Below are 25,608 nucleotides of genomic sequence, written 5' to 3' on the forward strand. Positions count from 1 at the left end.
CAGGAAGGTGCTGATGGCCACCATGCCCCTGTTGCTACAGCAAGTCACTGTGACCTCGCTGTTCATTTTCCTCAGAGGTGACCATGTGGCTTTGTGGGTTTTCCTCCTCTTCCTTCTCGTCCTCGTCCTCTTCCTCTTCTTTCTCTTCTTTGAGGCAGGGCCTCACCTTATAGCCCTGGCTAGTCTGGAGACCACTGTATAGATCAGACTGGCCTAGAACTCACATATCACAGATCTACCTGACTCTGATCACATATCTACCTGACTCTGTCTCCTGAGTGCTGGGATTAAAGATTTATGCCACTAGGCACTTGTCTCTTTTATTATTATTATTATTATTATTATTTTATTCTATGTGCATTAGTGTGAAGGTGTCAGATTCTTTGGAACTGGCATTACAGGCAGTTGTGAGCTGCCATGTGGGTGCTGGGAATTGAACCCGGGGCCTTTGGAAGGGCAGACAATGCTCTTAACCACTAAGCCATCTCTCCACCTATCTCTTTTTTTAAGGCAGGGTATTATCACATAGATCAAGTTAGCCTAAACTTGTGATCCTCCCAAATGCCAGCCATTTTCTTTCTTTCTTTTTCTTTCTTTCTTTCTTTCTTTCTTTCTTTCTTTCTTTCTTCCTTCCTTCCTTCCTTCCTTCCTTCCTTCCTTCCTTTCTTTCTTTCTTTCTTTCTTTCTTTCTTTCTTTCTTCCTTTCTCCTTCCTTCCTTCCTTCCTTTCTTTCTTTCTTTCTTTCTTTCTTTCTTTCTTTCTCTATCTTTCTTTCTTTCTTTCTTTCTCTTTCTTTCTCTTTCTTTCTTTCTTTCTTTCTTTCTTTCTTTCTTTCTTTCTTTCTTTTGTTTGTATTTGTTTGTTTTTCAAGACAGGGTTTGTCTGTGTAACAAGAGCCCTGGCTGTCCTGGAACTCACTCTGTAGACCAGGTTGGTTTCGAACCCACAGGGATCCGCCTGCCTCTGCCTCCCAGTGCTGGGAGTAAAGGCGTGCCTTCTGGAGGAGGCAGGGAAGTATCTTTTCGGGCAGGAAAGCACAGGTGACTCTGAGGGTAGTTAACACAATCTTGGACCAAGCCAGTGGTCCAAGGCAGTGACATTAGTGAGAAATAGCACTGAGCCTCTAGCCTGGAGAAGAGAGTGACACGAGCTATGTGCTTTAGCCAGATGCTGAACAAAAACATCCTGTAGAGCCGAAGGGGGCCCAGGGCTCCCCGGCAAAGTACAGGGTTCGGGGAAGGTGCCTGAAGGGGCTAGCGCCAACTTCCCTCTGGTGACTAGCCCCAACGAATTAAGCAGTGGGGAGTGTTCACTGTGCTGATGGGGAGGGGCCATTGGCCCTAAACTCTGTGGAGCTCCTTAGCACCTCAGGAGTGTGTTGTCCCAAAAGTAGCTAGCCCAGAAGGCAAAGACAGTGGACTCAGCAATAGGTCTCAGCTTCCTACCCCACATTTGACCCCCCTCACTCCTGTGCCTGGTGGGGAGGGGCCATACTGTGAGTTCCCTCATTTATATGTTGGCACCCCAACTTCACAATGTGGCTGTGTCTAGAGATAAGGCCTTTAGAGCAACGGCAGTGTTGAAATAAGGTCAGTAGGGTGACCCTAATCCCACAGGGCTAGTGTCCTCCTACGAGACTGGGACTCATGGTGAGACTTCAGGGGTTCACAGAGGAAGCTCTGGGGAGTCCTGCCTGCTGATGCCCACAATCTCTATTGCAGGACAAGTCAGTCAGCCTGATAGACTCTCAGATGGAAAGCAAGGAGGGGGGGGGTGCCTCCAGAAGCCTCAGGGCCAGAGGCCTAGAAATTTCATAAACAGTCATAGAACCAGCTCCTCGAATTAAAACCTTAATTTCCCCAGAACCAAGGGCAAAGGCCAAGCCAAATGAGGGTGGTACCCATCAAAATCCATAGGGCACCATCGGTGGGCCCCATAATCGGTCAGCTGTCCAATTAGCGAGGCTGAAGAAAGGAGCCAGTGTTTGGTGGCCTGTGTGCTCCTTGGGGGGGGAGGAGGGGAGAGGAGCCAACTCTGGCTACTGTGGGGCCACGCATCTGGGGTGGTTTCCAGGCTGCACCACATCCTACAAGGCCGGCCACGCCCTTACCTTCCCGCCTCCTGGCTGGTGCTTCAGGTTCTCAGTGGAACCAATCTTGGACTTGACGTTCTTCAGGTCCGGCATGGGCACAGGGGCGGTCTGCAGGCGGCTCTTACTGGCGGAGGGCGACTTTGGGGGAGTGCGAACCACTGCCACCTTCTTGGGCTCGCGGGTGGGCGGTGTTGGTAGGGATGGGGTGCGGGAGCGACTGCCGGGGGTCCCGGGAGAGCCAGGGCTGCTGTAGCCGCTGCGTTCCCCGGATTTCGGTGGTTCACCTGGAGGATGGGGAGAGAGGAAGGGTCTGAGGCCAGGTGGGTAGGGGTCTGCAAAGTCCCTGAGGCCACTGGACCAGGGGCCCACTGCCAGGATCCAGAGGGGCATCTCAGAGAGGACAGTTTGGGCTGCAGAAGGCCAGAGCTTTCCACACAAGCCACACCCCACATAGCTGTTCCAGCCCTGGAATGCCCTTCCCCACGCACCTTTCCAAAATACCATCAGGTGCCAGGAAAGCTGCCTGGACTTCTCAAAAGACTGTCCCACCTTCCTCCCCACCCCCCATGCTTTTCTGACTGTACTCAGCATGCCTTGACACATCCAGAGTAACACACCCATGGGGTTTTGTTTTGTGTTTGAAAGCCTCTGATGTTCTTAGCAAGAGGTGGGACTTGTGATATGCAAAATTTGGGGCCTCCATCCAGATCTGATAGACGGAGGCACCAGGCCTGCAAAACTGGTCTTTCTCAAGCTCCCCAACCCACAGCAGGAAGCCTCATCTTGAGTACACTGCAGCCAATCTCCATCTGCTCGTCAATGTCTAGTCTCCAGTTCCGAGTCTCAGGAAGCCCTAAAGCCATCAAGCTCTGGGTCTCACGTGGAGCCACTGCTACTCTGGGCTTAGCTCTGCCTCCACGCCCCAAGGGACACAGGCTGGTGGCGGCTTGTGTCCTTTCTCTGACACTTGCAAGGTAACCTTGGGAGAGTCAATGACCCTCACTATGCTTGTGCCCTCATCTGAGAGATGGGTGACATCAGAGCCCTCAAGACCTTGCTTTGAGAAGGGTATCTGGGGGAGGGCGGCTGGAGAGATGGCTCAGCAGTTAAGAGCACTGGCTATTCCTCCAGAGGACCCAGGTTGTAGTATCAGCACCCACATGGTGGCTCACAACTGTCTGTAAGTCTAGTTACATGGGGATAGGAAGCTCCTTTCTGGCCTCTGTGGTACCAGGCACACATGTGGCACACGGACATATGTGCAGGCAAAACATCTGTATGCATAAAACAAAAATAAATAAACCTTTAGAAGAATTGAGGCAGGGAGGTCACAGACAAAGGATCCAGCACGGCATCTGTTGTGCTGGGTGAACACTGAGTAAATGCAGTGGAGTCAGGTGTGGTGACACACATCTATGTTGCTAGTTGTATGGGAAGCTGAGGCAGGAGAATTATTCGAGCCAAGAGACCAGCTTTGGCAAACAAAATGAGATGCCCATCCTTCCTTCCTTCCTTCCTTCCTTCCTTCCTTCCTCTTTCTTTCTCTCTTTCCATTTCTGTTCTGCTTTTCAAGGCAGGGTTTCTCTGGGCAACAAGAATTCTGACTATCCTGGACTCACTTTGTAGGCTGGCCTTGTAGGCTGGCTTTGAACTCACAGAGATCCGCCTGCTTCGGCCTCTTGAGTGCTGGGATTAAAGGTGTCCGCCACCACACCCAAGATGCCATTTCTTAAAACAGACAACAACAAAACTCAGCCCAGCAAAACTCTCGGCCTACCAGCGATGCTTTCCCATTGGAACTTAGGTTAGAGACAGTTGGAACCTCCAGCGCCCCCAAATGTCTCCAGGCACACGATCCCCATCCCACAAATAGCCCTAGTTCCCACTGCAGATCCAAACACATGGGATGTGAGTGCACAGATGCAAATCACACTGGAGAAGTACACTTGATAGTTCGAGACTGGGCCTCTCCTGGGTAGCCCGGGTTGAAGCAGCGGGTCCTCCCAGCCTTGCAGACAAGCATGACGGCAGAACACACACCAAGAGGGTCTGCCCAACCGCTCAGGGTAATGGACCCAGAATTACCTCTCTCAGATTTTGCCCCTGCAGGGGGTAGTTTTCTCTGCATTTGCTTGGAAGCTTGAAAAGAAAAAAAAAAAAAGTCCACAGACAACCTCATTATAATCAGGCTCACAGGGGTCTCTGGGAGTGCTTCAGGTGGCAGCGTCTGGCTGGCCCACCTAGCATAAGAGGCAGAAGCAGGGGGGACAGGTGCCGGGACCAGTGAGGAAGATGCAGCCAGTCCGCGTGGAGCCACGGGTGAGATTGGAAGAGCAAGGGGAGCCCTTGCTCTAGGTTACTGTGTGAGTTGGGGCCAGCACAGTATTGAGCCACAGCAAAAACCCACTTAACACGTCATTAATGCTCCTGGATCATCAGTGTAAGAGGAACACACCAGACACAAGGCTTCTTAGTGGAAACACAGCCCGAATGTCAGGCAGCACCCCTTTTCAGTGCCAAGCAGATGCATGCAGCAGGCAATAGAGACTGCCTCTGGCCAGGAGAGCAGGGACATCAAGAGCCAGGCCAGACCCAGAGACCCATGGCCCTCCTGGGAACCACCAGGGAGCGAATGCGGTCCACACAACACAGAGTCACACGGTATCCAAATGCCTTCTGGGAGCAGGGCCCCAGGGCTTCTCTTTCTCCACTGGACATGGGACAGCCCCACTGCAGCCTGGCCAGGTTCTCAAGGCCGAGTGGATTTTAATTCACAGGAAGCTGGAGTAATGATCACAGCATGCCACTGCTCAGCTAGAAGCCTTCACTTTTACTAGAAGGTTCCTAAGGCCCCAGCTGCATTAGGTTGAGATGCCAGTGACTTCCCACGATGCCCCACCCTGGCTACTGCTCTCCTGAAGAGGCAGGAGGCCTGAAAACATCTCATGCTGGGGCTGTGTCCTTAGAGCCCTGGATTAGGGGTCATGCTCCTTCCCTGCCCCTCACTAATCATGTGACTGCAATTTCCTCATGCTTTGAAAATGAGCAAGACTTCCTCATTGATTAAAAGGCAAGGACCCATTATCTACCTCAAACTGTCAAAAGGATTAAAAAGGAGACAGATGTGCTCAGCAAACCCCAAGGTGTTAGTCAGTGCCAGGGGTTGCTAATTATGGGTGGCTTCTGGATTAAGACTTCAGGAGAGCATTCTCACCTGAGCCCGGGGGAGTCTTTGGGCTGGGCGTGGTCTTGGCTGGGATCCTGGTGGCATTAGCTGTGCCTTTCTGGCCTGGAGGGGCTGCTCCCCGCGGCGTAGCGATCTTCATCCCGGGTTTGCCATCAGCCCCCTGTAGACCAAATCAGGGTGAAAGGTGACTGTCACCAAGGAAAGGTCAACCCCACCCTCCCACCTGGACTGGAAGAAGGTGAAGGTTGGAGGCGGATGTTAGAAAGGTCTTGTACAGTCTTAAGAATTTGTGGGGCACATAGCAGCCCCACAGTTCTCTCAGAAGTGAAGTACCAGGTTCCCATTTCCTCTTAGACAAACTGTGAGCTAGCCTGTGGTATAAATACAATGATAGTACTACTTGGAACAAGGTCAGGGTTGGGGTAGACCAGTAGGCTGACCCAGAAAAACCACACCTTTTATTTATTTATTTATTTATTTTCAGATTCGTAATTATGATGTGGCTGACTGACAGAGGCTGGGTTCGCCAGAGGCCCTTGAAGACCTGTGCTGCAGCCCTCGGCAGAGCAGGCAAATAGCCAAACCATGTCTTTCTTCTGCTCTCTCCATGGCCCTGGGGACTCAGGGACTCTTAGGTGTGCCATGGACCCTTGGCCATGAACACTGGCTGAAAGCTGGCAGCCGGAGGTGGAGGCAGACACAATCAGCTGACTGTGAGTGGTTGTGGGTCTGCTGGTCAGTACATGACCATCAGACATGGCGTGAGCCACACAGAGAAACCACAGGAACCACAGACTCTGGAGGAAGGGGGGAGGAAGGAGCTGTTGCAATGGGCACAGCTGGCAGCCATGCCCCCCATCTGGAGGCGTGGCCAGCTTCCATAGAACTCTACATGGAGTTGAGGCTTTCTCTGTCATTCATTCAGTCATTCGTTTGTTTGTTTGTTTAGTTATTTATTTTTAAGAGAAAGAGTCTTTCTATATATTACTGGCTGTCCAGGAAACTGCAGCGATCTTCCTGCTTCTTACTCCTGCGTGCTGGAATTATAAGCATCACCACACCTGGCTTCTTTTTTTATTTCTGAAGATAGAGTCTCACTCTGTAGCCTAGGCTTGCCTGGAACTCACTCTCAAGCTCAAGCTAGCCTCAGACTTACAGGAATCTTCCTCATTGTTGGGGTTTGTTATAGGCATCAGGAATCGTGCTCAGCTTAGAGCTTCAGCTTTCAAACTGGGATCCCCTGATTTTCTTGTGAGGGGACAGAGGCTATAAGCTCAGCTCTGAGTCCCCAGTCCCCTCCCTGTCCCTTCTTGAACCATCCTGTACTGCCTGTATGTTTAGTGGAAGAAAGCATTTGAACACCACGGTCCAGCAGCCTGGGTCTTGCCAAAGCTGGTTTCCTTACCTTGAGTTTCATCTGCTTTGTTCCAGGACTGCCATTTCGGGGTGTGACAGAAGAGACGTTTTTAGGAGAGGTGGCTGGCTCAGGGCACACGGCAGGGCTGGAGGGTTTGATCAAAGGGTCTGAGCTACCAGGAGTGGGGCGTGTGGGGCTAAGGCAGGGCCTATTGCTCAGGGTTTTAGCAGGTGTGGATGTCTTAAACATAAACATAAATAAAATCAAAATAAAAGTCAGCGCATGGGGGAGGGAAACAAACGGAAGAAAGGAAAAAAAAAAACAAAAACAAAAACAAAAAAACACCCCTAAATGTAAATAAAAATAAGGCAGGTCACAGCTCAAAGCAGCCCTCTCCACCGCCCTTCCAGTAAAAAAGGACAGGAGCCCTGTCCCTCAGCACTGTGTCACCCAGCAGCTCCACACACGCTACACAGCTGACACGGGATGGACACTGTTAAAATCACACAGGAAGGACTTCTGAAAGTGATGCTAAAGCACCCACGGGCAGACGTTCTGGTCCGTCCCTTCTCTAGCAACTGGACCTTGCTGTGCCTCCTACTTGGAGAACACTGGCTTGAAGGTGCCTCTCACTCAGTAAGTGCGTGGTGGAGACCATCAGAGCGAAGGCAGCAGGATTTTCAGAAGGTCAACCTGCCACGGGTCAGAGGCAGCCCCTTTTTCTGCTCCGTCTCAGAGGAAGCACTCGTGCAAGCTCCCTTCATCTCCACCCACGCCAGCAAAACCCTAAGCCTTCAAGGAGGACTGTGCCAGAGTCAACCCAAAGCTTCTGTCGGGTGTCACCGAGGACATACGCGATGCCACACACACGCACACACATACATACAGATGCACACTCGAACGTAGGAGAGTGCGCGCACACACGTACACAGACATACACACGTGCGCGTATCACATACTTTCTGATTAAACAAGGACTCAAATAAAATCAGTCTTTAATGCTATCCGGAGTCTTGATCTGGCCAAAGTTAACTGCAGAACGTATTCCACCTAAGGAAGCAAGTGCCTGTGGGGCTGCGTGTCCTGTGAGAAGTTACCCGAGGGCTGAAGGCTGACACTCACGGTTGCCTTCGGGGGACTTTGATTGGGAAGTGTGGCCCTGGTGTGGTGCAGGTGTGAGACCGGACCCTTAGAAATAAAGAATCGAGATGCCAACCAGGTGGTGGTGGCACATGCCTTTAATCCCAGCACTCAGGATGCAGAGGCACGTAGATCTCTGAGTTCGAGGCCAGCCTGGTCTACAGAGCAAGTTCCAGGACAGTCAGGGATACATAAAGAAACCCTGTCTCAAACAGACCAAAGGTGGGGGGGGGCAGAACAGTGTGGGGTGCTTTGGAATCCTGAGCAGAGACTCCACTGTTTCCTTATTCCCTCAAACTTCCCACTGAAGGGGACAGAGCCCAGTCTGTGTCACCAGCGCCAAGAGGACAGCTCAAGGGACAGACTCTCTGGGTTACTTTCAGAGGAGAAAAGCTGGGGGGGGTGTTACTGGATCCCCTTGCTCCCTAGCTGGGAAAGACCCCTCTCCATTGGCAGCTTTCTCTACCCAGCCTAGATCTGTAATAGGTTCGGCCCCTGCTGTCCTGTGAGTCAGTGCAGGGTAGGGTCTGTGTACCCGTGTGTACACCCAAATGATGAATACATGCATGCTCATGCAAGCATGAGGCCAGGACTCCCTGTCCGTCACTCTGGAATCAAATGAGCATCTTGACTGACAGGCAGCTCTCACTCCTGTTTGAAGAGGTAGGGCAGGGCTAAGCCTCCGCACGAGGCTCTCCGTCTGAGCAGGGAGCCCTAATGAGTGCAGAACAGGCCCTTTGGGGTGTGGCCCTCAGCCTCTGCTACCAGACTAGCTAGCACCATCATCCACATCTGGAGCTTCACATCTGGGGCCCCAGTCAGTTACAGGCCAGATGTTCTGGGCAGCAGTCACAGGAGCGGCCCAGTTGATCCAGTCTGGGCCATAGTGGGTTTCCCTGGAAGGACAGCACTGCACACACAGCTTCAGGGTTTTCTAAGATAACCCTGAGAGGGAGGGGACTACAGATGAAAAAACGGAGGACAGATGGGGCTCGGGAGGCCGGTCCGTGGTGAGCAGGCTGCCTTATCTGCTGGGCTTGTTGGCAGGGGCTAACCCGGAATCAGGCTTTCCAACCCACACTGCGTTTAAAGGAGGCGCTACTTTAGAACCCAAGGCAGCCCCACATAGGACTCAAAACCGAGGCGACCTGCCTAGTCTCCCTAGCCTCGGCTCTGTCCCTTCCTCCTTCCTCGGCTGGCTGTTCCCTGCTCTGGTACGTCCACAGTGTGTTTCCTCTCCTGTCTGCCTCCCAGCTCCTCTCTCTGAGGGCTCACCCAGAATCCTTCCTGCCTCTGTCTGGAACTCACTTCCTCCCTTGCTCATGGCTCTCCGGCCCCCAGTGTATTCTGCGTGTGTTAAACACTCTATGTTCACACACCTTCATTTAAACTATGAGGAAATGGCGGGGGGGGCGCGGGGGAGGCTGTGGGGAGGAACCGAGGAACCTGCCGACCCACCACCCTTTCCTGTGTTAGGTATCAAGAGGGAAACACTGCCCTTGTAAAAAGCAGCGGCCTTTAAGTGACAGTTGTGCTCTAGTGACAAACGCTCTCCACACATTATAGATGAGTGCAAACACAGGCGTGAAGCAGAGCCTCTTGGCGAGTGAGACCAGCTGGTCAGTGACTTACCTTAGCTTTCTTCTCGTCGTTTCCCGTTCTGTCTTTGCTGACACCGGCCACCCGAGCTGGTGAAATACAAAATGAGAAGCCTCATGATGCCCCATGCTTAAGGTTCACAGAGTTCAGGGGTGGAGGTGTGAGTTTCCTTTGACTGACTGACACCCCGGCTGGTTTTCTCAGTCCTCAGCCCTGCAAGGCCTCACGCCGTTAGTACCACACAGCACACAGGGCCAGGGCTCAGAGCAACCTGGTAAGGGGGGGAAGCAGGCCGGCGGAGGGTGGGGGCATGCAGAGGGGGCGCAGCAGGTGCTGTTAGAGGTGCGTGTTGACACGGGGCTGTGGGGAGCTCACTCTCCGCATCCGTCAACCCCACTGAACGCAGGGCCGTTTAAAATCCCCAAGACCATGGATGACCACAGCACAGCCTGGCTCTGGGCTACAGCAGGACCAGGATCAGGGTCGGGGGGATTTCTCTCACTGCTTTCCTGTGAGATCCCCAGTTGCCCCTCCAGGCCCAATGGAAGCTACTTCTATTTTTCTGCCCCGGGCTGGAAAGGATCTCAGACCCACCTTCGTGGCCACCTTATCCTGACCATCCCAAACCCCATTCCAGGTCACCTGCTGCTGGGACAGATGAACCTAGTGGGGATAGTCTTTGTTATGGAGTGCAGCCCTCAGCAACTGAAAACAAGGACGGGCCTTCCACACCAGTCCCAGCTGCTTTCAAAGGAGCCCTTCCTATTCTGACCCAGCTCTGAGGGCGCCTTGCCGCTACCAAGGGGCCTTCAAATACGTCACATCCTGCTCACAGGAGGATCCCCAGTGTCATGTCACTGTTAACATGCAGTTCCCTGCAGGTGGATGAAGACTGGACTTACAGAGTGAGCAGTCCTGACTCGGCAGCCCAGAGGTCTCCCTGTTTTACTGGGAAGGAATCACCTGGGATACCATGAGGACTCCCGGGTGCACTGAGGCTGGGTGTGCCTCCAACAGGTCCCCAGGAATCTGCGCTGCAATGAGGATTCAGTGCATCTTATGCGTTCCTTCCTCTGTCAACCATGTGTGTCCGCTTGGGACAAATGGCTGTGCCAGTCCATTTCTGACTCAGGGAAAGGCCATCATTTCCTCAAGGCCAGACTGTCACTAACCACAAAAGCTCTGTTCCCGGGGCTCATTGGCAGTGGAACACCGCCTGGCTGGCTAATTCCCAATCGTACGGGTGAAAGCAGTCCCTGAGACCTCGTCTGCACAGTTTCTGCTACGTCGCCCTTGGCATCTGTACCGCAGCGTAGCTAATCAACTCGCCCATTTTTGTGTGACGGCGAACTCTTGCTCTGGAGTTAACTATCTCTGCAGATCAGCCTGCTAGCTCAGCACTTCCTGATGTAGGGAGGACTCAACAAGCCCTGTTCTGGGAGATGATGGTAGGGGCCGTCAAGTACATTTGGGGAATCCAGAGGACACGTCAACAGTGGACGTGGTTGAGCTTTGCTTAGCCTGTTTTTTTGTTTTTTTTTTTTGTTCTCCCCCCCCCCCACCCCCCGCTTCTAAATTCACTCTGCCAAGAACTCTATCTTCCCCAGCAGTACCCCAGGGACCAGGATTTGATAGAAGAATACTTTGGAAAACACTGGAGGCAGTCACTTGCCCTCCTTTGTCCTGGATTTTAAAACAGGCTGCGGGCTTCCCCTCCCTCTGTCTTAGCTTTTGTTTTGAGACAGAGCCTTATGCAGCAGAGTCTGCTCTTGAACTCCTGATCCCATCTTCTTCTCCATCCTGAGTACAGTGCGGATTACAGGCATGTGGCACCATGCCCAGATTTAAAAAACACAAACAAACAAACATGATCTTGCTACATGTAGCCCAGGATAGCCTTGAACTCATTATGTAGCCCAGGTTGGCCTCAAACTTGCAGTGACCCTTTTGTCTCAGCCTCTGGCGTGCTGAGATGGCAGGCTTGTGCCACCATCCAGGCAGGCTCTTTCATTCATGATATATTGGTGTGTCTTCTATGAGTAGGGAGGGTCTAGTCAGTAGCTAAAAGATGATTTTTGACTCTGAGCTTAAGAGGCATCAGTTCCTGGGCCCTGCGTATAATTCTAAAATACTAAGTGGTCTATTCTTACATTTATTTATTGTGTAAGAACATGTGACATGTGTGTATCACATATATGCTAAAACGTGTATGGAGGTCAGAGAACAGGGGACTGGCTCCCACAGTTGTCCTCCGATCTCTGTACCCATGTGGTGGCATGTCCTTGTTAATGTGGGTCTTGGGGATGGAACTTAGGTCATTAAGTTTGGTGGCGAGTGGCTTTACCCATTAAGCCATCTCAGAGGACCAAAGGTCAAGTATTCTGGACTCTTAAAGGCAGCGATGCCCCTGCCTAGAGACTGTTCCCACCCCGCAGCCTCTGGCAGGGGCTGCACACGGGGACCCCACCTGTCCCCGACTGACACAGTGGATGTCTCCTTAGACCTGGGAGGTATGCTTTCCTCATCATTCCTGCAGCAAGCTGGGGGGGGGGGAGAAGTTAGTGGGCCGTTAGCCACCTCCACAGGTGTGGCTGTCACCTTTCAAATGTCACAAGCTGCCTGTTGATGAGCGCTCAGGGGGAGGCAGGCGGATCCCTGTCTGCAGGGGAAGGGCACTCCAGGACTCCCTGTCTGCAGGGGAAGGGCACTCCAGCACCTTCCGGAAGGCAATGCGGGGACCACAGCGAGAGTGTGCTTGCCGTTCAGAGCGGACCTAACTGGATTCTCAACTTGACTCCATCCGTTACTTACTCGGGGGAGGGGTGTGTGTGTGGGGGGTCTAGCACAAGGTCAGTTTACTGCTTTGAGCCTCAGTTTCCTCATCTGAGAAGTGGGGCTAATTATGCCTACTTCAGAGTGCTGGGAATGTTCTAGACCGTGAACGTCAAAATACATTGTAAGCCCTCAAAAACAAACAAACAAACAAACAAACAAACAAACAAACAAACCGAGAGAAGCTGTTACCCACTCTACGTGTGCCTACCAACCTCCCGTGGGCTGGTGGGTCACGGTGGATACATCGAATGGGCGGAGAACCAAACAGGGTGGAAAGCACAGGGCCAGGTGTCGGTGACATGCGGAATGAGGGCAAGCGTGAGAGGATCGCGAGCTACCAGAGGCTTCGGAGCGGAGGCTGGGGGTGAGGGGGAAGGGCGACAGCCCAGGCGGTGCTGGGTTTAGTGGCTTGACCTGGAGTCTCAGGGTGCGGGAGTCAAGGCCAGAAGCTCATGACAGTGTCCACAGCCTACAGGGTACCAGGGGAGGAGCGAGGGAGCTTAGACCACAGACCTTTAAGTTGAGGGACCCGGCTGACCGGCCTTCCTGGCGGGCCAGCTGCAGGCTGCTTGGCACGTGGCTCCAGAGGGCTAGCCTCTTTGGGGACCTTTCCCACAGAGGTGCCCTGGGCCTCTTGCTCCTCTCCAGGGGCCCCCACCACTGTGGCCCCTTCCAAATCCTGCTCCTTCGGCATGCCGGCTTTGATTTCCACGTGGAATGTGAACTCAGGGGCAGCCTCCTGCCCTTCCTCCGTGGGCCCAGTGTCGGGCCCTTCCGGCTGCAAGGCCTGGGTCTCTGTGGAGACTTTGGAAAGGAGATCAGGAGGAAGAGGGATGGCGCCCTCACCTGGGAACCCAGGCATGCTGGTTGTCTCCCCGGAGACAGCCTGAGGGGCTGCCCTACCAAGGGCCAGGGAGGCCTGGGAGGGAGGGGAGTCCTGGGATGACTCATCCAGGTCCAGGTCTTCATCTGCCTCCCCCTCCTCGCCCCCTAGCCCGTCTTTGCCCCAGCCCTCCTTCTGAGGCGGCTCTTGCTGCAGCAGCTCAGAGGCTGGGTGGCGTCTCTCTATGTCCTCAGGTCTTGTCCCCGAAGGTTGGCGTGTGGCCTCTCTGAGGCCCTGTGGCAGGAGGGGAGCCCCAGACATGCTAGGCATCGGTTGGCAGGTCCAGTCTGAGATCCCTGAATCTGGGGCCCGGCCTTCACCGCGCCCTGGTTCGCCAAGCAAACTTTCTGGGAAAATCTTGACCTTCTCCGGCTCTGTGTGGAGATAGCCAGCAGAGGAGAGCTTCAGTGGACCTCGGGGACCCTTCTGGTCGGTGTTCAGCTGGGCCAGGGCCCGCTGGCATCTCTGTGGCTGCCCGGCATGGGCTCTACCTGGGCTGGGTTATGACAGTGGCCCTGTTCTCTCTTCCCCCATCTCTCTCTGCTCCCCACCTCCTCTGTCTGGGCAGATGAAACCAGCGGGTGCCAGAAATCACCCAGCCTGCCGTAACCCTGCTCTGACTGCAGATATGGAAAGTTCACAAGTTATGATGGAAGGGACGGATCCTTTATTGACAGACCCACCTTGAGATTCCTACACATAAGACGGCAGCATGCTTACAGCTCTGCGCCATGCTTTGCCGCCTCCTTTTGCCTCGGGTGAGGGAGGAACACTGGGACCCCTGCTCTAAGTGCTCACCCAGCAGGCTGCCCGCCAACCTAGCTAATCTAAGCATATTGTTGGGTTTTTTCCCCCTGGGCCAGTCATGTGAGATTCATGTAAAAACCTCTTTTAAGCGTATATGTGTACTGAGGATGGGGCGTCCATTTTGAGGTCCTCAGTAAGCATCTTCTGGTTCTATTTGCTTGCTTGCTCGTAACAGGGTCTCCTGGACTTGAAGCTGGCCTCAGACTCACTATGAAGCCAAGGATGACCTTGAACTGCTGATCCTCCCATCTCTTTTTACCGAGTGTTGAGATTACAGCACCGGCCACCACACACTTACTGCAACGCTGAACTTTTGAACATCCTACGAAATATCCCAAACAACTTCCCAAGTCTCCTCTGACAAAACCTATAATCTCAAAGGGTTTGGGGATACAGAAAAGGAATCTGGATGAGGGGAGGGAAGGGAAGGGAGAATGTGTGTCCATATACATGTGTAACTCTGACGCACGCAAGCAGTATGCACACAATACCACTGTCTGTGTGACTCAGTGAGGCTCAGTGTGGCTAGCTCACCACCAAGGGACCCAACTCCAGCCTGGCACCTCCTTCCTTATGCCAGGCTGAGTTCACAGTTAGATTAATTTATGGTCCCAGTATCAAGCCTATCATATGGCATCTGATCAATAAATGTATCCCACATACGCCAGCTACCATCTGGAAAAAAAACAAACAAACAGCACAACAATTCCTGCTCCTTATCAGGACACATACTGGAGCCTTTGGTCTGTCTTAGGCAGGAAAATCGACAAAAAAGTAGGAAGGCAGCATAGGGCTGGGCTACCCAGTACCAGCTGGCTCACGGGCCAGGGGCCAAGACAGCCATGATGCCACCCAACAGATTTGGGTCTCTAATGCCTTCAAGAAAATGTTCCCTAGGCTGGGCAGTGGTGGTGCATTTGGGAGGTAGAGGCAGGCTTTTTTCTGGTTTGAGGCCAGTCTGTTCTACAGAGGGAGTTCCAGGATGGCCAGGGCTACACAGAAAAACCCTGTCTTGAAAACAGACAAATAAAAACAAACACCCCCCCCCCCCCAAAAAAAAAAAAAAAAAAAGAAAGAAAGAAAGAAAAGAAAAGAAAATGCTGCCTAGAAATTATTTTCACTGGGATGTCCTGGAGTCCGGTACAATGCAATATCTTCAAAGACTCCATTCAAGTGCAGATGAGGCCCCAAACCCCAAACACACACAGTAAACACAGACAGTAAGTCTCTGTGTGTGCAAAACTGGTGAGGAACCTAAGCCTAATTAAAACCCCTAGAGGGAGGAGCCGGGCTGGGAGAGTCATCTGCTCAGCTCCCAGGATCCTGTAAAGAACTCAGTAAATATGAGACCGGGGCCAGCGCTTGCCCTGCACACAGGAAGCCCCGAATTAGACCCCCAGCACCACATAAACCGGGTGTGGTGTCACACACCTCAGCTACCAGGTGGTGGATGCAGGAGGATCAGAAGGTCAAGGTGCTCTTTGGATATGAATGGAGCCAGCTTGCGCCACAGTGAACCTTATCTCAAGACAAAACAAGATACAGATTCAGTGGGAGTGGTGGAGGGGACCACGACAAAAGGTCTCCCCCAATCCTCCTCGGGAGCCTAGTGTCCAAGGCACCTAAAAGGGGAAGAACTAAGCAAGAGGTCAGCGAGGCAGAGCCCTTCATGGGCAAGGGTCACTACCTCCCAGCTCCTCTGCCACCTGTAAACCTCTCTGTCAAACAGAACACTCTCAAGCTCATTTATCCAGGGGACAAAAAAAAAAAAAAGACAGAAAACAAAGACAGCTCATGCTTTATCTATGTCAGAGGTCTCCGTTTCCTAAAACTAAGACTCTCTAAGGCTTTAAAAATTCATTTCAAAAACTGTATCTGTGACACACAGTGGCAGGAAACTACTCGTCTTGAACCAGGCAATTTGGTTCCTGAGAAGAAAATTATAATAAGGTGCGAAGACTGAAGGGAAGAAGGCTCATATGGACAAGTTTGGTGGTTAGGTGATCGATAGGCCAGAGGGCACTCTGTGGGAATGTTACCCAGTGCTCATCCTCAGGCTAGGCAAGGCCTGTTTCCCTCAGGACCAGCCCCCCTACCCCCCAACGACCGGGGAAGGCATCAGAACGGTATTGGGAAACTGTCTGTGTCTACAGAGCCCATCTCTGACAAAGGCACCCCCCTCAGCTCTCCTGGGCTTGTACGTTCGGACCCAGGACTAAGATGTCATTTCAAGGTACAGCCCACTGAGTGTTCCCCCCACGCCCCAATCTCTGAGTCCTACAGGCCATCAGGGCTACTGACCTTGAGTCACATGCCCGGCGGCGGCTTCGTCCTCCAGGTTCGGGGTGTCTCCGATACCTGCTTCTTCAGCTGGTCCGAGGCAGCAAAGGGAGAGGGCAGGAGAGAGACCATTACTTTTTGCTATAACCTGTGCTCTCTGTACCTTGCGTTTCTCTCAGGAAACGTGCAGGACCAGCTGCTGGGCTCGGCATCTCTGCAAAGGCCATGGCTAGTGGCTGGGGACAATGGTGACAGAGATGGCCTAAACAAAACCCTCACACCTTCCAGGTGACTGCGACCTAGGAGGAAAGAGCTTTTCCACAGGGGTGTCCAGGGTCCCGCAGCCTTGACCTGGCTCCACAAACATGCCAGGAACGGTGGCAATGCCCGTTCTGGCCAGCACTTCAGGAGGACAGGGGGTCGGGGAGAGATTGTGCTTGCTGGAATAGACCCAGGTGCCAGCTGCCACCTGCCCTGCCTCTCTGGGCCTCTATTTCCCCAGTGGGAACCTCAGCGAGATGAGGTGGAGTTGTCTCATAGGAGGATAGTGAAGGTATGGAAAACAGAGGGAAGGAGGTACCCCAGGCTGCTCAGTTTCTTCCCTCTAAACCCCTCACACATTACACCTGAAATCAACACTACCCAGCTGGAGGGAGGCCAGCAGGGCCAATGGGGTGGGGGGAGGTCTTTGTGTTCTATCTGAAGAACCTACAGTCGCCCCAAACAAAGAAGGCCGAGAAAGCTCCCAGCCTCACGAGCAGGGACCCACGTCAGTAAGCACTGATCTCAAGGAGGAGAATCGGGGTTCAGCTACGGGATGGCACAGCAAGCTGGCCCACGCTGACCTCAAGGCCTTGAGGCAACCAGAGGCCGACGCCTTCCAGAAATGTTCTCAGAGTGCCCGCTGGGCCACCAGCCTCGTCTCTAGACAGAGGTGCTCAGCCTCTGAGCGTAAGACTGCAAGCCAGCACACTTGTCACACTTGCCCCGGAGAGCAGCCCGAGGAGAGAGCCTGAGTCACGGCATAGTTACACACAGCCAGATGGCTGAGTGAGGGTGGGGCCACAGGCAGTGAACTTGGAAGCTCTCCACCCACCGGGTTATCAGCTCAGACACATCTAGGTCCTCCTCTGTGCTGGGTCTTTTGGTAACAGTTCTTTGTCAGATAACACAGCGCTGGTCGCACTTTGTGTCAACTGTCAGAAGGCGAAGTCCAAGTGTGGATTTGGTCTGAGCAAGGTTAAGGAAATGAAAGACAGACTCGGAGTGATGGCAAATCCAGCTAAGCAGTCCTGGAGTCCTTAGCTAGAGGCATTCTGGGACTCCATTACTGTGCTGGCACTGGGAGAATTAATTCATTTCCCCATGCCAGGGCAGTACTGTGCTGTCCTGCCCCTGGGAGGAGGCAGAAATGGTGTGTGTGGGGGTGTGTGTGCTGACATCTCTGAGCTCAGCATGGGGGAGGGGCAAATAAAAAAACTCAAGGGGCAAGACAGAAGGCACTGCAGGAGTTGGTGTCCTAGCACTACCGGCTTTTAAATGTTCCTGGGGGAGCATTTTCAGGGAGGCACAAGGTTCCCTGCTCTCTAGGGAGCAGGCCTCCTCTCAGGCCTCCCGGAGTGGAAAGTCACATGGCATTCTTGAGCAGCTTTACTGAGCACCAAGAAGCAGCAAACATGTATTCAAGAATACAAGGTGAGGCGCCAACTCCACCAACAGCTGGAAACCTGCTCAACTCTAAACCCGCCAGGAAGTGAATGGCTCCATAAAGTCCTGCTGTATAGCTCAAACTGGCCTTGTACCTACCGTGTACCCCACACAGGTCTTGAACTTTTGCTCCTCCCACCTTAGCCACGGTGCTAGGATAACAGGTGTGTGCTGGCATGCCTAGCCTGGCCCCAGGGTCTCCGATGCACCACCTAGAGACAGACACTTGCTTTCTGTTCCCTCTGGCTTGGGATCTCGTGGACTGCAGTCAGGGACCTTCCTGGGAACACAACAGGACAGGGGAAGGGCTGGCCCTGCTACGGTGGCTGGGCAAGGACCCATTGCAATAGCCTGCTAGCAGGCTGTGCAGCCAAGGTTGCTGACACTTTCTCCGTGGAACTGTGGGCATGGGTCAGAGATGGCATTGGGGCGTCTCAGATCATGCCTAATGGGCCGCCAGTGGGAATGAGTCACCCTCCGCAGAGGTGATGCTGTGGCTAGGTCCCTGAGAGAAGGGATGACACATCCCCCAGAAATCCAGCTCAGAGGAGCCCATCTTTATGGAAGCAGGAGATAGGAGCTGGAAAGGAAGAAGAATCTGGAAGGAGTCAAGAATGGTCTCTCTGGTGGCTAGACTCAGAATCACCTAGGGGGCTGTTGAGGTACAGGTGGCTCTGTCCGACAGTGTGTATATATAGACAGGGTTAGCTGAAGGGAGGACCTACCTTGGCACCATCCCGTGGGCTGCGGGTGGGGACAGTAATGAACAAAAGCGGATGAAGGAGAAAGCACACCCAATGTCACACCCCTCTCCTCGGCTCCCTGTCCACCAAGAAGTGAAGTGTTCCCTCCACCACACACAGCTAGCTGCCATAATGCTCTGCCCAAGGCTTTTCTCCTTGACTTGTCTCTGCCAGGTATCTGGACACTTAGGAGACGCTGGCTCAAACAGTCTCCATGAGAGAAGGGTTAGCCTCTGAGTCCCTGCAGCGCATGGGAAGCAGCCACTGCCGCCTCCTACGTGCTTGCCTCACACTAGCCCAGGGCAGGGCTAGAGCAGGCTTAGAACAAGGTTGTGGGTCTGACTGGCACGCCAGACTGGCCCTTCTGACGTGCGCTTAGCCAGGCATTCCATCAATGGAGCTACCTCCCAGCCTTTGCAGACTGTTCTGTGACCGTGAAGACTATAGAGCGTTTCTGACTACCCAGGAGAGGCGGGAAAGTCTAGAGTTTTCATCCCAGATAGAGGACAAACTTCTTCAATGACAAAACGTTGAAAGGATAGCCGGAGACAAAACAAAAACAAAAACAAAACAAAACAAAAAACAAAAACAAAAACAAAAGTATGCCAACCACGACCTTATGCTGTAAGGTGTTCTGTGGACTTTAAGCTTCCTTCATGCTCAAGGCTGAGGCCTGGCCAAGCTTTAAGAGCATCTACCCCACCTGCCTCAGAAGACCTCACTGCCAGTCAATCACCTTGCAGAGCGGAAACACATTTTAGAAGACGGGATGGCCCCACAATGAGCATTCTCGGTGAATGTGTGAGAGAAAGCTCACCAGAGGTTGCTAGGAGGCTGGCCCTTCACCGTCACCTTGCTGGAGTTGCAACCACCTAGGAGGAGACACAGCTCTGGGTGTGTCCTTGAGGGTATCCCCAGAAAGATTTGACTGAGGAGGGAAGTCCTACCCTGAATATGGACAGTGCCATCCCATGGGCTGAGGTCCTGGGGAGAAAGGAGAAAGCCAGCTGAACACCAGCGTTCATCATTCATCGCTGTCTGCTTCCTGACTGCACACACAGGGTGACCTGTCACCGCCACTGTGCCTTCTCTGTCACACGGACTCCATCCCCTCAAGCCACAAGCCCTATCAGACCCTTCTTCCTCAGGTCTCCTTTGTCAGTCAGACATTTGGTCACCAAGGGAAAGGAGTAAGTAGCTAGCGCAGTTGCAGGAGCTCGGCCTCAGGAAAGGGCGCTCTCCTCACCACCGCAGTGATTAGGTGGCTCCTGGTGGGTAACTGGGCCCCTCAGGCCAGTCACACTAACTGGTAGAATTCTCCCTGAGCTCCCGGAAGAGGACACCAGGGGAAGGGTATCAGGGGCTCTGGGCTGTGATAACTCTTGCCTAGGGCCTGGACAGGATAACTTATAAAGAGCTGAGCATCCCAAGCCCAGTGCTCATTCTGCTGGGGTGCCTTCTGAACCAATTCCCCATCGGCCACAGGGGTGGAGCAGTCTACAGAGACAGGGCTGGAAGGCAGCACAGCCCTGGAGATGGGCGTGAGTGAGGTCACCCTTCTGAACTCCAGGACCATCCCGTTAGGCCTTCAAAGGGATCCAGTTACGTACGTAGTCACTGCAGCATGCTGGGTGCTCCTGGGGGCAAACTGTTCCCTAAGGGTGACCTGTACTTGCTGCAGTTGGACCTGGAGAAAGTGTGAGGATGGCAGCGCTCAATCCCCTCTTCCCCCCCGGAAACCCCTGTTGAGAACCTTTCTACTTGACATGTTGGCTGAGGACTGACCTTACTGTGGGAAGCAGTTAAGACTCCAAGGCAGCCAGGGAAGGCTGGGGAGCCGAGATCCCCAGAAGCCAGAGTCATTTACTCAGCTCTGCCAAAGGCTATGAGGATGACCTGTCCAAGGCAGGTGAGCTGGGCCCTGGCAGCCTTGGGGCTCTGGGGGTCACCCTCACCTGTGGTTCCTTCTGGGATCTCCGTGTGGGGCTGGGCAGCGGCCTGCTTGTCGGGAGCTTTCTCTTCCACTAGGGGCGCGGTCACGTCTGGAAACCACCAAAAGTCACCCTTCTGCTTGCACTGGGGTGGTGCAGGGAGGGGGCCTGCCAGCCACATGCAAGAAAAGCCGGCTCAAGAGCTGGAGAGATGGCTCAGGGGTTAAGAGCACTGGCTGCTCTTCCAGGGGTCTTGAGTTCAATTCCCAGCACCCGGTGGCTCACAGAAGTAGTACATGCAGATAGAGCATTTATATATATAAAATAAAGCCTAAAAAAATAGCCAGCTCGAAGCGGGGTGGGGGGTGGGGTGGTACACAGTCCTCCTGTCCATCTCTCCCAGAAGTGAGATGCTAAGACACCTGTCTGGAAAGCCCAGAGGGCTCATGTAAGTACTACAACGGACACAGCTTGATCCCTGGGGGTTCTAAAGAGAACAGATGAAATCCTGAAGGCAACTGTGTGATTTTTGCAGCGACACAAGCGACACACTGGGACTCAGGCAGTGTGAGGAAGCCCAGAAGCAGACTGAGCCTGCGGATTTTTCTGTAAGGCTTTGAGTAAGCACTCTGTCACTGCTGACCCTTTGTTTCCACATTTACGGAACAGGAGTGCCATCTCTAGGTGGCCTTTAAAACGTCGACCAGTTCTCACTCCCCGCCCCCAACCTCCTAACACCCAATTAAAAGGCACAGAGTTCCTTATTGGGGCAACAACCAGGCCAGATCCAGTCTTGAGAAAAGAGATAAGGGATCACCGGCCGGGAGCCGGGGGCAGCATCTTTTCAAGGCGATGCTTTTAGCTCAGAGGTCCTCCGCCTCTCCACCACTTATGCCAGGCACACCCAAGGAGTGGCCAGTTCTCAGAGATTCCCAGAATTCCACACAGCTTAGTCCACAAAGGCCATTTTCATTATGCTCTTCTCTGGTGCAGATAAAACAGATAAAAACTGAAGCTCAGCCCCAGCTACCTCCCTCCCTGAGGGTGAGAGTGGGACACGTGGGGCCCAAGCATGTGCAGGTCCAGGCTGCGTGACCTCTGGAGTGTCTTCCAGGACAATGGTGACTGAGGGTTTGGGAAGCTGGCCTCCAGTCTGGCATCGAGTTTCAGGGCTTTCTCAGGGGGGCAGACAGTTTGCAGAACCGTTCCAACAGGATGAGCAGGAAGCGTCTTGCATCACTGGTTTTCCGAAGGGCAAAGGAAATCTGGCCAGGATGTTCTCACTAGGCTAAGGGGCCATGCCACCTGCATCCTCCAGAGTGAGCCCGCACGCCAAGCAATTGGCAGGAGCTGCACTGCCATGTTTTTGATTTATCCAAAGGCAGATGCCGGGGCGGGGGGGGGGGGCTAGAGAAGGTGTGGAGGCCAAGTTCTCCTTCAGTGACAGAGCTCCCAAGCAGTGGGTAAGGGTGGAGAAAGGGCTCGGAGGGGAAGTTCCAACCTCCGTGGAGAGATGGAAGGACAGATGTTATAGACGGTTCGTTAGAAGCTATTCTCAATGTCCTTTCTCCTTGACTTCTGCTCAGCGGGTTGAAAAGCGATGCCCAACATCCCCAGCCTTGCAGCCCAGGGTGGCCAGAGACCCAGTTTTGGCCAATGAATGAAAGTGAAAACTGCCAGGTGGAACTTACAGGAAACTCTCCGTTTCTTAATTCTGGCAACACATTTGGCTTCAGGGTCCTTTTGGCTACTTGGTTTTGCACTGTTTTTTTTTTTATTTCATTCAATAATAATAATAATAATAATAATAATAATAATAATAATAATATTTTGTTTGTTTGAGACAGGGTTTCTCTGTGCAGCCCTGGCTTGTAGACCAGGCTGGCCTCAAACTCAACAATCCACCTGCCTGTGTGCTCTACCGAGGGCTGGGATTACAGGTGTGTGCTACCACCGCCTGGCTTTCATTCACTGTGCATAACATGTCTATGTGGGCACATGTCATGACAATGTGTGGACACTTAAAGGACAACTTCGTGGAGTCGGTTCCAGGGATTGAACTCAGGTCACCAGGCTTGCATGGTAAGTACTTTATCCTCTGAGCCACCTCGCCAGCTTCGGTTCTTGGTTCCAAGGCAGAACCAACGGTGTTTGGTTCTCTAACGGTGTTTGGGAACACGGCAGCCATCTTTCAACTATGAAGCGACAGTCCAACCACTTAGGATGACGGAAGATGGAGACAGTTGCACATAAATGGCACTGGGGAGCTGAGCCCATGTGCGGACATCTTATGATAAGCCTCTTCAAGTCGGTAGGGCTTTTGGGTTCCTGTAGCCCAAATGCGGTAGTCTTGACTGATCCACACGCGAAGCAAGAGAGACAGCCTGGGGGCTTTTCAGGAAAAAGACAAGGAGCTTCACAACAACCCAGACACTACATATCTGGAGCGGACAGATGAGAAGAGACGAGAAACACTCTCCATGCCCGAAGTTCAGAGCCCAAGAAATGACGATGGCACACCCAAACCATTCCTAAATGATGATGACACACCAAAACCATTCCTAACACACGAGCAGGGAGATGCCCGACCTGCCCCGCTCCTCAGCCAAATGAGCATTCTGGGCTTTGGTGGATCCCTGAGAAAAAAGTAACGTGGGGGCTTCTGAGGGGGGTCATGGAGGGTAATGGATTCAGGATGGGAACGCTGCTGAGCTGTGTGTGTGCCCCGCCGTGCCGCACAGCAAAGCTTCTCCAAGTACGGAACATCCAGAGCGCACACAGGATGACGATGTTCAAGGTGTGCGCTGTTGAGCCAGGCATAGAAGCAGGGCCCAGCTCCCACTGCCGGGCAAAGCACTCACTGCGCAAGCGCATCTCAGCCGGAAGAACAAGAAGCAGCTAGCGCAGCCGGGAGGGTGCAGGGGTAGCTCAAAGCAAGGTAAGCACAAGCTGAAGGAAGCCGTGGGAGGAGGGAGGCCCCACCTTCAGCAGTTGGAGTGCTCTTAGCCTCGGAGGTCTCTGACCCTGGCTCCTCCGGTCCATCATCAGCGGGGGGCTGCGGGGGAGACTCTGGAACATACACAGTGAGCCCTCAGACCTCATAGAGGAACCTGAGAGCTCCGATCCCTTGAGTGTGGATACTGTAGCTCCATAATCAAACCATGAAGGGACCAGCACCCCCAACACAACTGCTGGGTTCCCTGGGGTGATCTGTGCCTGCTCTTGGGCAGGAGAAGATATACTTACTTACTTACTTTATTTATTTATTTAAATTTTTAAAGATTTATCTATTTATTCATTTATTTATTTATTTATTTATTTATTTATTTATTTATTTATTTATTATGTGTATAGTGTTTTGTCTGCATGTACACCTGCACGCCAGAAGGGGGCACCAGATCTCATTATAGATGGTTGTGAGCCACCCTGTGGTTGCTGGGAATCGAAAGCAGGACCTGTTGCTCTGAGTCATCTCTCCAGTCCTCTCTTTGTGTAGGGTTTCTTTGTGTAGTTACAGCCATCTTGGAACTTACTCTGTAGACCACACTGGGCTTGAACTCAGAGAGATCCGCCTGCCTTTGCCTCCTGAGTGCTGGAACTAAAGATAGACTTTTTAATCACCCAGGTCCAATTGTGGCAAAGGCCCTAATACTGCCAACCTGGCAGTGGATCTAGAAAGCCTGCTCCTGCATGCTCAGAAAGCCCTCTCCTGTCTTCCCAGTGGCTCTTGGCCTTCAGGTTACGACTGGGTAAAGCTCTTTGCCTGGCATGTGAGATCCATCGTGGGAGGTGGTCAATCGTTGGTATTTCCTTCACCTTGGTCGGAGGACTCAGAGCACTGTGCCTCAGTAGGAATGTGCAAGGCTCTTTTCTCTTTCTCTTTTGTTCCAGTGCAGATGTTGACTAGGAATCTGCAGAGGCTCCAAGAGTCACCTGCCCATTGTATCACAGGGAGAAATGGGATCTGACCGTGGGGGAAAGTCTAGTATCACTTCACGCCCCACAAGAGATTAGCATCCTATGTGATGGTCTGAATAAAATTGGCCTCCACAGGCCCATAGGGAGGGGCACTATCAGGAGATGTGCCCTTGTTGGAGTTTGTGTGACTTTGTTGGAGGAAGTGTGTCACTGAGGCCTCGGAAGTGTGTCACTGCCATTTCTTGCTACCTGCGGATCTAGATGTAGAACTCTCAGCTCCCTCTCCAGCACCACATCTGCCTGCGTGCTGCCGTGCTTCCTGTCTTGATGACGATGGACTAAACCTCTGAACTGTAAGCCGGCCCCAGTTAAATTTTTTTTCTTTTTTAAGAGTTGCTGAGGTCTTGGTGTCTCTTCACAGCAGTAAAACCCTAAGACACCCCGTCAGCTGCAGGCTGAAAACCTCCTGCCTGGCAAAGAGGGAGCCCATTCAATCTGCTGTCCCTAAAAACAGAATTCTGTTAGAATTCAGGACAGGGCTGGGCCTACCTAGGAGCCCACATCTTTCTGACTCCTTGAAGATGGAAGCCAGACACTCATGATGGTTGGCTTTCTGAACCATGAGAAGAGTGAGAGCCGTTCTCAGCTAGCTGGCTGTACACACACAGGTGAGGGGCTATTGGCTTGGGGTCCATGCTTATCAAGGCAATGCTGTATCACAGGAAATGGCCCTTGGGCTGGGTGTGGTAGTGCATGCTTTTAATCCCAACACTCAGGAGGCAGATCTCTGTGAGTTTGAGGCCAGCTAGGGCTACATAATGAGTTCCAGGACAGCCAGGGCTATGTAGAGAAACGCTCTCTCAAAAAACAAAGACAAAACAAACATGCAGACAAACCTCGTTGTCCTTAGTGATGACTAGACAAAGAAGGGAGCATGTTCGGGTCACAGAGCTGCTGAGGCACACCTGAGGTTTGTGTTCAAGGAGGTCTGGACTAGGTGAGACAGTGTGAGGTCCTCAGGGAGCTACAGAAAGCCATGTAAAGTCTGGCCAGGGCCATGCTGGATCAGTGGGTTGGGAGCACTGAGCACAAGGGGCACTTGTCAGGTGATAGTGTGGCTGGGGCACTG

At 52.9% G+C, this 25,608-nt stretch overlaps 1 protein-coding gene across 23 annotated transcripts in view; it reads right to left on the reverse strand.

Moving 5' to 3' along the window:
* Mapt (microtubule associated protein tau) overlaps nucleotides 1–25,608 on the reverse strand; it is an 89,390-nt gene that overhangs the window by 17,678 nt on the left and 46,104 nt on the right. For 2 of the 23 annotated variants that reach the window (XM_060386573.1, XM_060386570.1), the window contains exons 3-10: nucleotides 23,544–23,630; nucleotides 20,586–20,672; nucleotides 16,202–16,270; nucleotides 12,724–13,467; nucleotides 9,409–9,464; nucleotides 5,307–5,439; nucleotides 4,178–4,231; nucleotides 2,111–2,376 (exon numbers count right to left, since the gene is read on the reverse strand). In XM_060386573.1, the coding sequence (XP_060242556.1) occupies nucleotides 2,111–2,376; nucleotides 4,178–4,231; nucleotides 5,307–5,439; nucleotides 9,409–9,464; nucleotides 12,724–13,467; nucleotides 16,202–16,270; nucleotides 20,586–20,672; nucleotides 23,544–23,630 (1,496 nt within the window). Of the gene's footprint in view, nucleotides 1–2,110; nucleotides 2,377–4,177; nucleotides 4,232–5,306; nucleotides 5,440–6,684; nucleotides 6,877–9,408; nucleotides 9,465–12,723; nucleotides 13,468–16,201; nucleotides 16,271–20,585; nucleotides 20,673–23,543; nucleotides 23,631–25,608 lie in introns of all 23 variants that reach the window. The other 21 variants (XM_060386576.1, XM_060386571.1, XM_060386586.1 and 18 more) reach the window with 13 other exon arrangements.

Source organism: Meriones unguiculatus, chromosome 7, assembly GCF_030254825.1.
Source record: "Meriones unguiculatus strain TT.TT164.6M chromosome 7, Bangor_MerUng_6.1, whole genome shotgun sequence".
Taxonomy (NCBI): Eukaryota; Metazoa; Chordata; class Mammalia; order Rodentia; family Muridae; genus Meriones; species Meriones unguiculatus.